This window comes from Pogoniulus pusillus, chromosome 8 (assembly GCF_015220805.1).
Source record: "Pogoniulus pusillus isolate bPogPus1 chromosome 8, bPogPus1.pri, whole genome shotgun sequence".
In the NCBI taxonomy this organism is placed as follows: domain Eukaryota; kingdom Metazoa; phylum Chordata; class Aves; order Piciformes; family Lybiidae; genus Pogoniulus; species Pogoniulus pusillus.
Genome location: NC_087271.1, coordinates 17,852,385 through 17,866,471, shown reverse-complemented (window position 1 = coordinate 17,866,471; position 14,087 = coordinate 17,852,385). Strand labels below are relative to the sequence as shown.

Genomic DNA, 14,087 nt, shown 5'->3' with positions numbered 1-14,087 from the left:
CTCGCACAGCTCAGCTACAGATAGCAGCTAACTTTCACAGCTTCTCTGCTAGCCTTCCCAAGGCTGCTTCCCTGCAGCTCTGCTCCTTATCAGAATGGCCTTAGCTTTACCCTTTTCTTCTTCACTTCAGCCTTCTTAATTCTGTCCAATTGTGTGGGCTCCAGATTTGTTCACTGCCTTCTCTAAAGAAATCTGGCAATTGTGAGTGCATGGTTTTGGTTTGGGGCCCTTATCACAGTATCACCAAGGTTGGAAGAGACCTCACAGATCATCAAGTCCAACCCTTTACCACAGAGCTCAAGGCCAGACCATGGCACCAAGTGCCACGTCCAACCTTGCCTTGAACTGCCCCAGGGATGGCAACTCCACCACCTCCCCGGGCAGCCCATTCCAGTGTCCAATGACTCTCTCAGTGAAGAACTTTCTCCTCACCTCCAGCCTAAATCTCCCCTGGCGCAGCCTGAGGCTGTGTCCTCTTGTTCTGGTGCTGGCCACCTGAGAGAAGAGAGCAACCTCCCCCTGGCCACAACCACCCCTCAGGTAGTTGTAGACAGCAATAAGGTCTCCCCTGAGCCTCCTCTTCTCCAGGCTAACCAATCCCAGCTCCCTCAGCCTCTCCTCCCAAAATCATTACTTCTGTGGTTGTAATCCTTGTGTGCAGGATGAGTCCTTGCCCTCCTCTGCTGGTGCTGCAGCAGCCTGAGGAGCTGCTCCCACTGCGTTACTCAGCTGTTGCTCTGTGAGTGAAACACAGACCTTTAGGGAGGGGGCAGGATTGTTTTGATCATGTGTTGAGTTGGAAGGGACCCTCAAAGGTCAGCTTGTCCAAGTCAGCAGGGACATCTCCAACTAGGTGGGTTGCTCAGAGACAGATCAAGGCTGGCCTTGATGTCTCCAGGGGTGGAGCCTCAGACACTCCTCTGGGCAGTCCGTTTGGTGCTTGCCACTCTCACTGTGCAGGACTTCCACCTGATGTCCAACCTGAATCTGCCCTGCTCCGGTTTCAAACCATTGCCCCTCATCCTGTCACCACAGGCCCTTCTCAGCAGTCCCTCTCCAGCCTTCTTGTAGACCCTCTTCAGATACTGAAATGTAGCTCTAAGGTCTACCCAAAGCCTTCTCCTCTCCAGGCTGAACAGCCCAAATTCTTTCAGCCTATGCTTATAGGAGAGGTGCCTCAGCCCCCTGATGTCTTTGTGGCCTTCCTTTGGACCTAATATTAGGTTCAACTTAGGTTGGAGGTCTCTGCTAACTGAAACAATTCCATAATTACTTGTTGGACTGATAAGGCAGAGCAGGAATTTGTTTGGTTCAGTGGAGACTTTCTGGATGCTTAAAAGGCACTTTTAAAAAGTGAATTCCTGAGGCTGGGCACAGGAATATCTGGAAAATTGTCAGTAACCAGCAATTTAGAGACTGACTGTTAGGGTCATCTCCCAGAGCATATTGTGAAGGAAGCTGCACTTAAGGGTTTTTTTTTGTCTTCTGGGAATTGCTGCCATGATTAGAGACAAGAGCAGGAGCTATTAAAGAAACCACTTTGATTTCTGGATCTGCAGGAAGGCAAGGGTTTTATATTTCCCTTCACATTTTCCAACCTCTGGCCAACCCTTTTTTTTTTTCATGCTCTGCCCACACAGACATCCAAATCTATTGAATTTCAGTTGCATGTCCTTGTGAAGGGAATGTTTGCAATTAGGTTAAAGCTAATATCTTTAATCTTTTACCTTTAAGTGTTATGGTGCTGCGCTGAAGTAATTAGTGGCTTGTCTGTATTTTCCAATCATCATGCTCCCTATTGGTTCTTCCTTGTCTTATTGCCAGGAGAATGTGTCTGGAAACAGATTTGGCACTGAAGTGACATGGGTGGAAGGAACATACAGTTTTACTGTCAATGTGTGCTGTGTAATGTTATTTTCTGTCTATGGTAGTGTCCCATTTGCTGGGCACTTTCGAAGCACGAGTGTGGCAGTGTGAGACCTTCTCCAGACTGAACCTAAGGCTTCTAAAGCAGTGCTGGATGAAGTCCACTCTACCAGATGAAATCTAATGCCCTTGCAGCAAAAACAATCTATGCTTAGTTCAAGGAGGTTGTGGTAGAGGAAAAAGAGGGCTGGAGAACACAAACAGAGGAGTCTTTCAGCCTCAGATGAGTGATGAGGGACATTTACCAAAGCAGCAGTGCTGTCATGCTTGGCTCCAACATGTTTTGTCCAGTTTAGTTTACTGTCACACTCTGTTAGTGACTACTCCAGGGGAAGCGAGTGGGATGGTTTCCCCTTGCTAGCATGAAGCTGTGGCTGATGAGCAGTGACAGAGCACCAGTGCCAGAACATGTGAGTCTCTGGAGATACTGAACAGAGTCCCATGTCCTCCTCAAGAACTCCATTTGCCCTTGTCCTGTCACTCCAGGCCTTTGTAAAAAGTCCCTCTCCAGCCTTTTTGCAGGTCCCCTTCAGGTACTGGAAGGTGGCAATTAAGGTCTCCCCAGAGCCTTCTCCGGACTGAACATCCCCAGCTCCCCCAGCCTGTCTCACAGCAGAGTTGTGCATCATATATTGAGGGCTCCAGAGCTGGATGCAGCACTGGACACAGTACTCCAGCTTTGGAGCCCTCAATACAGGAAGGACACAGACCTGCTGGAGTGGACCCAGAAGAGGGACACAAAAATGATCAGGCTGTGGAAAGAAATGGAGCTCCATGTCCATAGCTCCATGCTCTACCATCAGGACTGGGACTAAGGAGACATCTTGCCAATGCCCTCTCTTTCCTCACTTGTTTCATCTGTGTTCCTGTAGTGTCTCACTGATTTTACAGCCCTGGTAACAAACAATAAACAGAGACCCTGTTGTGCCTGTCAATTAAAAAAAAGATGGTACTGATGTTTTCCTTGTTTGCCTTTGACTTTGGGTGGGAGGAGTTTTGCAAACCACCCCCAGAATAGTGAGGTGGCTTGTGGTGGTAGATACGGCTTAAAAAAGACCTTAGAAAAGGTTTAATGGCCATGTTGGTCTTAGGTTAATGGTTGGACTCCATGATCTTGGAGAATTCTGTGGTTTTGTGGGCTCTTGGAAAGTGCCTCTGCTGCTAGAAGGTACTAAAGCCCTGAGCTTTGCTCCTTCTGAGCAAGGTTCCACTGAGAGAAGTGACCTTTGCGATGGTACTCCCTTGAGTAGCTCCTGTGTTCCAAGTCCCCCAAGGCTGTGCACGTTTCACAGAGCAGTGGCAAATAAAACAAATTAAAAACCCTGGTAATTTGTCAGGGGAAGAAACAGTAGAGACTAGAGAGGGACTGGAATCAGCAAGATGGGGTTACAAATAGGAAGTGATTTCAAAAGCCCTGTGAAGAGAAAAATGCTCCCATGGTGGCCCAGCTAAGGGCTGCAGTGAGAATGACACCAGCCCCGTGGTTGAATCTCTGAAACCAGGGAAATGGCTGCAGGTAGGGGAGAAAAATAAATAACCACAGCTTTCCCCCTGGATTTTGTTGTTGTCTCAGCCAGTGCACTCAAAGACTCCAAATCAGGAGATGACTGCTAGGTGCTTGCTGTGACTGTCTTTGCTTGAGACTTGATCCACATCTCAAGTACATTGATGGAAACCTTCCCTTTGCAGGAGGCATATTATCAGCCTAACAGATGTTTTGTGGCCCAGGTTGTACCAAGCCCCATTCTTGATGGTTTTCATTATTTTTCTCATTTTGCCAGGCAGAATCCAGTTGCTCTTGGAGAGTGTGAAGATAACCAGATTCAGTTGCGTAGAGGATCAGCCAGTCACATAAATGCAGGTGTGTTGGCACTCGAGGGTTAGGGTGGTTGGGTTGGTTTGCAGTGGGAGGATTAATTTCACACACTACAGAACTTGGGTGTTTGGGGGGTTTGTTATGAATCAAGTTAGAGCTTAGTAAAACATGGAGCAGTAGAGGTTGGGAGCTGAGCTTTCAGAGAGCAGCTCTGGGGTAAAGGACCTGAGAGTCCTGCTGGACAACAGGATGGCCATGAGCCAGCCGTGGGCCCTTGTGGCCAAGAAGGCCAATGGCATCCTGGGGCACATCAAGAAGAGTGTGGCAAGGAGGTGCAGGGAGGTGCTCCTCCCCCTCTGCTCTGCCCTGGTGAGGGTGTGTCTGGAGAACTGTGAGCTCCCCAGCTCAGGTAGGACCAGGGACTTGCTGGAGAAGGTACAGCAAAGAGCTACAAAGATGCTGAGGGCACTGGAGCATCTCTCTTGCGAGGAAAGTCTGAGAGAGTTGGGGCTTTGTGGTCTGGAAAAGAGAAATCTGAGGGGGGAATCTTGTAAATGGTTACAAATACTTCAAAGATGAGTGTCAGGAGGGTGGGACCAGTCACTTTTCAGTGGTGGCCAGTGGCAGGACAGGGGATAACAGGCACAAAATTGAACATAACAAATCATCTAAACATGAGGGGGAACTTTATTAAAGGGTGGTGGAGCACTGGAGCAGGCTGACCAGAACGGTGGTGGAGTCTCCATCTCTGGAGACATTTGAAACCCCTCTGGACATGTTCTTGTGTGACCTTCTTTAGATGAACCTGACTTTGATCTCCACAGTTCCCCCCCTACCATGCTGTGATGGAACACAGACCCCATAATACCCTGAGTGTGTTCATCTGTTTGCTTTCTACTCTTCCTATTGAAGCGCTGGGTGTAAAATGCAACATGTATTTTCTTTTGAGCTGAGGCTGTTCTTGGCAGTCTAGAAGCTGTTTCATCAAACCTTGGTACTTCTCTTTCCTCTTGGAGAAAGAAGTAATAACTACAAAAAACACTCCAATAAAGCTCATTTCATCATGACACGTTCAAGTATCAAGAGTTGAACAAACAAAGGCAGAGAGGGGAGAAAACTGTCAGTAATATTTAGCTGCAAAGAAGATGTAAAAATAGAAGCTAACTATTTTTTTAAGGAAGTAGAAAATGGCTTGTTTAAATAATCCATCCTCAAGTGTTGTTTTTCAGCCTCTTAGGTGTGCTTAAGGATGTGAAAGATATTCCTGCTTTACGTTAAGAAGAGGAACCACTTAGAATAGTTGTAAAACCACCAGAACAGAAAGGAATTATTTGGAACAGAGTTACCAAAGAGAACAGAACAGGTCTGGTGAGGACCAGCTGAGGGATCTTGGGTTGTTCAGCCTGGAGAAAAGGATGATGAGGGGAGACCTTCTGGCTCTCTACAACTCCTGCAAGAAGGTTGGAATTGGATGGGGGTTGGTCTCTTCTCCCAAGGAACAAGTGATAGGGCAAGGAAATGACCTCAAGTCACACCAGGAAGGTTTAGGTTGGACATTAGAATAAACTTCTTCACTGCAAGGGTTCTCAGAGACTGGATCAGGCTGCCCAGGAAGGTGCTTGAATCCCCATCCCTGGAGATGTTTGAAAGAGGCGGAGATGTGGAGCTGAGGGACATGGTTTAGCACCAGTTTCAGCTGAGTTAGAGAATGGTTGGACTCAATGGCCTTAAAGATGTTTTCAAATGAGAATGATTCTGTTGTTCTGTGACAAGCCACAATAAGCATTGATGTTTCTTTTTTCCACTTTTCCCTTCATTTATGAGCAGCACTGATCTTGAACAATCAGGTTCCCAGTGTGCAGGCTTTGAGAAGTGCTGAGCCTGGCCCATCACAGTGTGCAGCAGCCTCATTAAGCAACGACCGTGCGTTCTGCCAGGTATTCAAACTCATCTCCACATTTTCATTAACTCTTTTTTCCCTCCACTTTTCAGTATCTAAACGTAAAAGAAGATTGCAAAGCCATGGCTTTCTGTGCAAAAATGAGGAGCACAAAGAAGAGTGAAGTGAGCCTGGAAGCTCAGCACCGGGGCCTGGAAATACTTTTCTACCTACAAGACAAAACTCCCATTTGTTGCACGAGTGGCGAGTTCACTTCAGAGGAGCTGTGCATCAAAGCTGCCCAGAGGTGTTGTGAGTATCCCTTCTTATTTTCAGTTCTCTCTGCAAAGCCTGATAGCACCAGAAGTGCTGCGTCCTTCTCTGCATGTAAGTCCATGTTTGTAGTAGAAACATGCATATGATGTAGAGTCAAAGAATCATAGAATGGTCTGAGTTGGAAGGGACCTCTGAAGGTCATCCAGTCCAACCCCCTCTGCAGTCAGCAGGGACATCCTCAATTAGATCAGGTTGCCCAGAGCCCTGTTGAGCCTCAGCTTGAATAGCTCCAGGGATGGGGCCAAAACCACCACCCCAGGCAACCTATTCCAATGTTCCACTACTCTCATGGTGCAGAACTTGTTCCAAATGTCCAGTCTGAATCTGTTCAAGTTTGAAGCCACTGCCCTCATCCTGTCACTGCTGGCTTTTGTCAACAGTCTCTCTGCAGCCTTCTTGTAGGCCCCTTGTAGGTACTGGAAGGTTCCTGTTAGGTCTCCCCAGAGCCTTCTCTTCTCCAGGCTGAACACCCCAATCTCCCTCAGCCTGTCCTTATAGCAGAGGTACTCCAAGCCCCTCATCATTTTCATGGCCCTCCTCTGGACCTGCTCCATCAAGTTGCCCAGATCCCTGTCAAGCCTCGCCTTGAACGTCTCCAGCAATGGGGTCCCAACAACCTCCCCAGGTAACGTGTTCCAGTGTTCCACCACCATCATAGTAAAGAACTTAAAGTCTAGGATGGATTTTTTTGCCAAGAGTCTGTTTGGGCAGTTCTTAAACTGCTCAAAGTAGAAGAAAAGGTGGGAGAGGCTGTCTTGAGATTTTTGTGAAGTAGTTTCTTGTCTCTCTTCAAGTGGAGAGCCCAGAACTGGACCAAATACTCCAAATGTAGCCTCATTAGGGCAGAGTAGAGGGACAGGAGAACCTCCCTGAGCCTGCTGGTCAGACTCTTCTTCACAGAGACTCTCCTTCAAGAGAGAGACACTTCTTCACCTCAGGAGCCCATTGATCTTGGCCACAAGAGCACGTTTCTAGGTCATGCTGAACTTCTCCACCAGCACTGCTGGGTCCTTCTCTGCAGAGATGCTTCCCAGCAGTTCAGCCCCTCACCTGTGCTGGTGCAAGAGCTGCTTGCCTGACCAGGGCTTTCCCAGAAAACTGAAAGGAGGAATTCAAAGAGAGGTAGCCCTCTAGGTGTGCTGCAGCTTATTTTCCTCTGGGGTGATATAAGTGCAAAGGTTAGAGCAGGTCAGCCTGGGCGCACAAGTCAAAGTCTGCTCTTTGTTGGAAAAGCCTCTGTCGAGTTGGGCAGGAGTGGTAAAATGACACACTGTGCTTTCTGCTGTTTTCAGCATTTCACTAAACTCTTCTCTTCAAGGAGAGAAGTGTATGAAGCACATCAAAGTGAGCTCAGAGGTGTGGGGTTGCTGAGTGTTTTGTTAAAACACTCATTTCTATGGTCTGGAGAAAAAGTGATTGAAGCCCCATCCCTGCAACTGTACCAGGTCAGGTTGTTTGGGGCCCTGAACAACCTGCTGTAGTTGTAGCTGTCCCTGCTGACTGCAGAGGGGGAGGACTAGATGACCCTTAAAGGTCCCTTACAACCCAAACCAGTCTGTGATTTGATGACTCTCTAAGAATCCTACGTGTCTCTAAGTATAGAAGCTCATGCTGGCAATGCTGTGGAACATTGACAGGGTGTTCAGAAGTTGCAGCCAGTTGTCTGTGATGCTGTGTGTCTGTGATGCTGTGTGTCTGTGATGCTGTGTGTCTGTGATGCTGTGTGTCTGTGATTCTAAGTGCGGATTTTAAAGCAATTTCCTCTTAAATTCAGACCTTTGGCAAAATCTGGATTGCAGAACAGTTTTAATGTTAGAAGTAGCTGAAATTATAATGTTCAGTCACCAAAGATTCACTCTGGGGAGACCTTAGAGTGGCCTTCCAGTACCTGAAGGGGCCCTACAAGAAAGCTGGAGAGAAACTTTTTGCAAGGGCTTGTAGCGATAGAATAAGGGTGAGTGGAATGAAGGGAAGATTTAGGGCAGATTGAGACTGGAGATCAGGAAGAAATTTCTTTCCAGTGAGGGGGTGAGACACTGGCACAGATTGTCCAGGGACGTTGAGGGTGCCTCCTCCCTGGAGGTGTTCAAGGCCAGGCTGGATGAGGCCTTGAGCAACCTGGGCTAGTGGGAGGTGTCTCTGCCCACAGCAGGAGGGTTGAAATGAGCTGATCTTGAAGGTCCCTTCCAACCCTTTCTGTGATTCTGTGAATCTGACTGTTGGATACACAGTAAAAACAATGGAATGAGCCAGTGCCTGATTTGCAGTTCTGCTTTAGCTGTGAGTTTCTAAATGCTTGTTGCAGACTAATCCTAGGATCAGTTTCTTTTTATGACCAAGTCTGCAAGATCAGATGTCTGCTTCATGCATGTTTCTTGCCTTGTGATTGATCTGTTTTCTTTTCTCTGGCAGCCATATCTCCTCTCTGCCATAATCTCTTTGCACTCTATGATGAAAACAAAAGACTCTGGTATGCACCAAACCAGGTCTTCAAGATAGATGAAAAAACATCCTTGAGGCTCCATTATCGAATGAGGTAAGTGAAGAGTGATTCTTTAACTGTATCTAGGTCCTCTTAGCTTTTAACACTTGACTCACTGAAAAGGCGAGAAAGCAAAACCAAAAGAAGCAACTTGTTTTTTCAGAGCCTAGGTATGAGATTGGCAGTCAAAACTTTAAAATGTTTCCTGATTTTCTTTCATCTTTGCTACATAACCTTGACAAAAGCCCCAGGAGCTGAAAATCCGCAAAGGTGTAGGTGACTGAACAATCTAAAAGCGAACTGAAAACAATGCCTCCAAAAAAGGTGGCTTTCTTATGTCAGTGTTTTACATGTTTCCATCCCTTTTAAGTGTTCAGAGTGAGCTGTTCTCCTCCTGAAGTCGGTGGGAATTCTGCTGTTAACTTGAAAGCAAACAACAGTGTGCTGCTGCTTTTGAAATTCCCCTCGAGGTCTGGAAGGGAATCTGTGTGTCCTCGCTGTGGGTGGTGGCAAACTTTTGGCTGGAGGAAGCCTCAGGAAACTGAAAGCATTGTTCTCAGGATCTTTTTCCTCTGTCATGTACCATCAGGTTGAACATCAGGTGGCATTCCTAAAATATGGCACATGTCCTGCTGACATTTCTTGGGCTGAATGGATCCCCCAGCCCTCACCTGCTGGGAATTGAAAGTAGGAATGCTGACAGCTGCTGAGTACTCTCACATCCTCTAGCTAACAGAAGGATGTCCTCCTCTGAGGTCTTGATAGATCATAGAATTGCTTTTGTTGGAAGAGGCCTGTAAGGTCATGGAGTCCAACTTTTAACCCAGCACTGCCAGGTCACCACTAAGCCATGTCCCTCAGCACCACATCTACAGCTTTGAAACCCCTCCAGGGATGGGGACTCCACCATTGCTCTGGGCAGCCTTGGCCAGGCCTTGACAAGACTTTGGGGAAGAAATTGTTCCTCATGTCCAATATAGGTTTTCCTTGAGGCTGTTTCCTCTTGTTCTATCACTTGTCCCCTGGGAGAAGACACCAACCCCCACCTGGCTCCAACCTCCTTTCAGAGAGTGAGAAGGTTTCCCCAGAGCTTCCTTTCTCCAAGCTAAACACCAGTTCCCAAGTTCTTCAAATTTCTACCTAAAGGGACCCTGCAAGAAAGCTGGGGAGAGATTTTTGCAGGGGCTTGTAGAGTTAGGATAAGGAGGAATGGACTGAAGCTGGAGGAGGGGAGATTTAGACTGGAGATAAGGAAGGAATTCTTTCCAGTGAGGGTGGTGAGACAATGGAGCAGGTTGCCCAGGGAGGCTGTGGATGCCCCCTCCCTGGAGGTGTTCAAGGCTAGGCTGGATGAGGCCTTGAGCAAGCTGGTCTAGTGGGAGGTGTCCTTGCCCATGGCAAGGGGTTGGAACTGTCCCTTCCAACCCAACTCATTCCATGAAAATGATAAATTAGATCTTTGAAGTGCAAGGTGTTCCAGTTCTGGTTTGTGGCAGGCTGGAATTGTTGTTGGATGAACTGTTAGGAGAAAAAAAATACACTGACAGTCAACAAACCCACCCTTGCTTTTCAGTGACTGTGACAGCGATGCCCTGTTTTCAGAAGAGGAAGAGGATATTACAGGCTCTCATGTTTTCTTTAACACAATCTATTAGTGGTATTAATGACTGAACCTCAGCTAATCTCAGCTTTAAACAGCTGTGATTGAGTTTGGCAGATAAGCACCAGACAATAATGGAATTGAGTGACTCTGTAAAAGAAGCCCTGAGGACTCTCATGGCCTCTCACACAGAGTTAAATGCCAGTTCTTGCTTGGAGGGGTCAGGCAGATGAACCATAGGCCGGATTGTAACAGAATGTCTTGGCAGAGTGTGAATTTTAGGTGGTTTAGCCCTGGTACTGAAATTCTTTGCTGTGATCTGTTTCTCCCACATCAAAAGGTGATGTTTTAAAGATGGTATTGGGGGAATTATTCCTCCTGTTAAAAGTACAATGCTGATTTTATCTCAGTTCTTTAAAAGTAGTTTCCATTAGGTTCGGCTTTCATGTTTATATGTTTGGGTTTGTGTGTTTCTTTGGGTGAATGATCAGAGCTCTCTCCAGGTGCACTTGCAGCCCTCTTGCACTACTTGCCCAGTGGGTGCTACCTCCTTCTTTGTGAGGCTAGATTAGACTTTGTTTTCTGGGGTCTTCTCTGGTTTACCATTTTATCATAGAATTGCAGACTGGTTTGGGTTGGAAGCAACCATAAAGATCATTTAAATCCATCCCCACTAAACCAGGTTTCTCAAGGCCCTGTCCAACCTGGCTTTGAGCACTGCCAGACAGGGAAGCTCCACAGCTTCTCTGGGCAACCTGTTTGAGTGCCTCCCCAACCTGGCTTTGAGCACTGCCAGACTGGGAACCTCCACAGCTTCTCTAGGCAACCTGTTCCAGTGCCTCCCCACCCTCATAGGGAAGAATTTATCCCCCATGTCTTGTCTAAATAGAGCTTTTTCCAGTTTAAACCATCACCCCTTGTCCTCTCACTCCAGTCCTTTTCCAGCTCTCCTGTGCCCCCCCTCAGAAAATACTGAAAGGCTGCTTCAAGGTCTCCAAAGAATCTGCTCTCCTCCAGGCTGAACAACCCCAACTCTCTCAGCCTGGCCTCACAGCAGAAGGCTTCTGGCCCTCCCATCATATCTGTGGCCTCCTCTGGCCCCAGTCCAACAGGCCCATATCTCTGCATTGGAGTCTCAGCAGAGGGGCAGAATCCCCTCCCTGCCCCTGCTGCCAGGGATCAGCCCAGGACACAGCTGGTCCTGGGCTGTGAATGCACGGTGCTGGCCCATGTTGGAGTTCTCATCACCCATCACCTCAAGTCCTCCTCACCACTGCTCTCTGTGTGGTCTCCCTTGTTAAGGAAGCTTTTCAGCTTTGTATTTCTGGTGGTTTCTGCTTTTCGGCTTCTGTCAGATCTGCTCCATGCATGAAGATCAGCACATTTGGGGCAGCGTTGGAGTAGGGATTCGAAGCTTGGCTGGGGCCATCTCTTCTGTCAGATCTGCTCCATGCATGAAGATCAGCACATTTTGGGCCAGCATTGGAGTAGGGATTGGAAGCTTGGCTGGGGCCATCTCTTCTGTCAGATCTGCTCCATGCATGAAGATCAGCACATTTGGGGCAGCGTTGGAGTTCGGATTCAAAGCTTGGCTGGGGCCATCTCTTCTGTCAGATCTGCTCCATGCATGAAGATCAGCACATTTGGGGCAGCGTTGGAGTAGGGATTCGAAGCTTGGCTGGGGCCATCTCTTCTGTCAGATCTGCTCCGTGCATGAAGATCAGCACATTTGGGGCAGCGTTGGAGTAGGGATTCGAAGCTTGGCTGGGGCCATCTCTTCTGTCAGATCTGCTCCATGCATGAAGATCATCACATTTTGGGCCAGCATTGGAGTTCGGATTCGAAGCTTGGCCGGAGCCATCTCTTCTGTCAGATCTGCTCCATGCATGAAGATCAGCACATTTTGGGCCAACGTTGGAGTTTGGATTCAAAGCTTGGCTGGGGCCATCTCTTCTGTCAGATCTGCTCCGTGTGTGAAAATCAGCTTATTTTGGGCCAACAGTCTGCATTTACAGTAAACCCATGTGCAATTAAGGAGAGCTTGTATGAGTCCAGCCCTACAATCTGCAGATTCCCATCTCCCTAGGAATGCTGCAGTGTGCTGGGGAAGTGGCACTTCCCCTTCTTTTGTCTCTGCTCCACTGTGTGGCTTGGCTTGAGCGTCTGAGCCAAGAGCAGAGCAGAGCACTGGCGAATCACCAGCACCACAGGATTTTGAAACTCTAAATCAATATTGTTTATTCTGAGCTCTGCAGAGAGGCAGAATTCCTCTTGAAAAAAAAAAATCCCTGGGCTTATTTAATAGTGCAGTGTATTAAAGTGGATGTAGCATTGGGAGACTAAATCTTTTCTAAGCAGCCAGCCTTGTTCCTGAGATTTCATTACAGTGACAGGTTGGATTTCATCAAATGGCTGTTACAGAGTTAAATTATGTGACTGAGTAGTTTCAAATGCTTTTAGGTGTTTAACTTCTTTTTTCCTCCCACTGCTGAGATTTGGTTTCTGCTTGTATGGAATTCCTATCCTCCTCTCTCCCCATTGGATCTGTGCCAGCTGCTATACTCTTGGTGGTATTTTGAAAGGACTTGCTTTTCACTAGGGACTTTTGAACCAATCCAGTATTTCTTTCACTTGCCTCAAGGTAAAAAAAAAAATACAACATAAGGAACTGCAGTGTTTTGTAATATCCTGGAGTAGTTGGCACAACAGCTGGTGGAGGAGGAGGAAGAGTTTAACTGTTCCACAGCTGCATTTGAAGCTGGAGGTAGCATTGTTTCTTGTCATGGAGAAGGGACCCCACACATGATCCTTCTTTCCAGTTTTTAGAAACTTATCAGAGCTGCCTTGGGAGAAAGAGAGCAGCAGGTTCTCCTCCAGCATTTCACAGTCCCAGCGTGGTGGTGGTTGAAAGGGACTCCTGAAGGTCCTTGGTTTCCCCAACATCACAATGTCCTGGCAAGTTTGGAATCTCTCCATACAGGAAGGCTACACAACCTCTCCGGGCAGCCTGCTTCAGGGCTCCAGCACCCTCACAACAAACAAGTTTCTCCTCCCCTTCAGATGGAACCTCCTGGCTTCAGTTTGTGCCTGTTGCCCCTTGTCCTGTCACTGGCCCCATCCTCTTGTCCCCCACAGGTTCTTTATCTCTTGCTGAGCATTGAGCAAATCCCCTCTCAGGCTGCCCTTCTGCAGGCTCAATAATCCCAGGGCTTTTAGCCTTTCCTTCTCACAGAGATGCATCTTTGGAGCCTCACTGTACTCTCACCATTAGTTTCCTGTCTCTCTTGAGCTAAGGAGCCCAGAACTGGCCACAGTAGTCTGGATGTAGCCTGATTAAGGAAGAGTACAAATGGGGGAGAACCTCCCTCAGTCTGCCAGGCACACTCTTCTTAATATGCACCAGTCCTTGACCAGGTGACTGAGTGAAGTGAAAAACTGCTCCTTCCCAGGGTGATTCACTCAAGCTGACTCCCCAGATCCCCCCCATGGCTCCCACCCATGCCACAGGTGCCTGCCTTGGCCTGAAGTGATCTAAAGGAAGGTTGTGTCATGCTCCTGAAACTCAGGAGCAGCAGTCTCCTTTCCAGCTCTTCTGCAGGACTTTTGAATTGGCAAACTTGTGCTCCCACATCTGTTAGTGAGAGTGGAATAGTCATCATCTGTCCCCCATTACCACAGGTCCCTCAGTCTTCTCAAGGCAGACTCCCCATCTTTATTTGTATGGTTCCTCCAGTCTCTATCCTCAGTTGTAAATATTGTCAGAACTGGTGCAGTTTCTTAGGGAAAGGAGCAAATTTTCCACTCAGTGACAAATAATGCTCAACAATTGGCCCATAATTACTTTTAGGAAACACCAAAAGAACTGGGCTTACTAATGATCACCCAACCTAACAAGGAGCATAGGGAAAGCAAGTAATTTCCTGGAGGCAGAGGGATTTGCTTTGTTCTCCTTCTTGTGCTTCAATCGTAGGAGATCTGCACTATCTTACAGTACTTGGCAGGAGTTCTTGGCATGTGGTGTTTCTACTTGTGATACAGACACAGGCTT

General features: G+C 47.6%; 1 protein-coding gene across 4 annotated transcripts in view; it reads left to right on the top strand.

Moving 5' to 3' along the window:
* The window catches only part of JAK1 (Janus kinase 1), an 88,254-nt gene that overhangs the window by 45,098 nt on the left and 29,069 nt on the right, over positions 1-14,087 (top strand). For 2 of the 4 annotated variants that reach the window (XM_064147410.1, XM_064147407.1), the window contains exons 2-4: positions 3,708-3,787; positions 5,735-5,933; positions 8,370-8,493. In XM_064147410.1, the coding sequence (XP_064003480.1) occupies positions 3,782-3,787; positions 5,735-5,933; positions 8,370-8,493 (329 nt within the window). In that variant the 5' untranslated portion in view covers positions 3,708-3,781. The remainder of the gene's footprint in view (positions 1-3,707; positions 3,788-5,734; positions 5,934-8,369; positions 8,494-14,087) is intronic. The other 2 variants (XM_064147409.1, XM_064147411.1) reach the window with 2 other exon arrangements.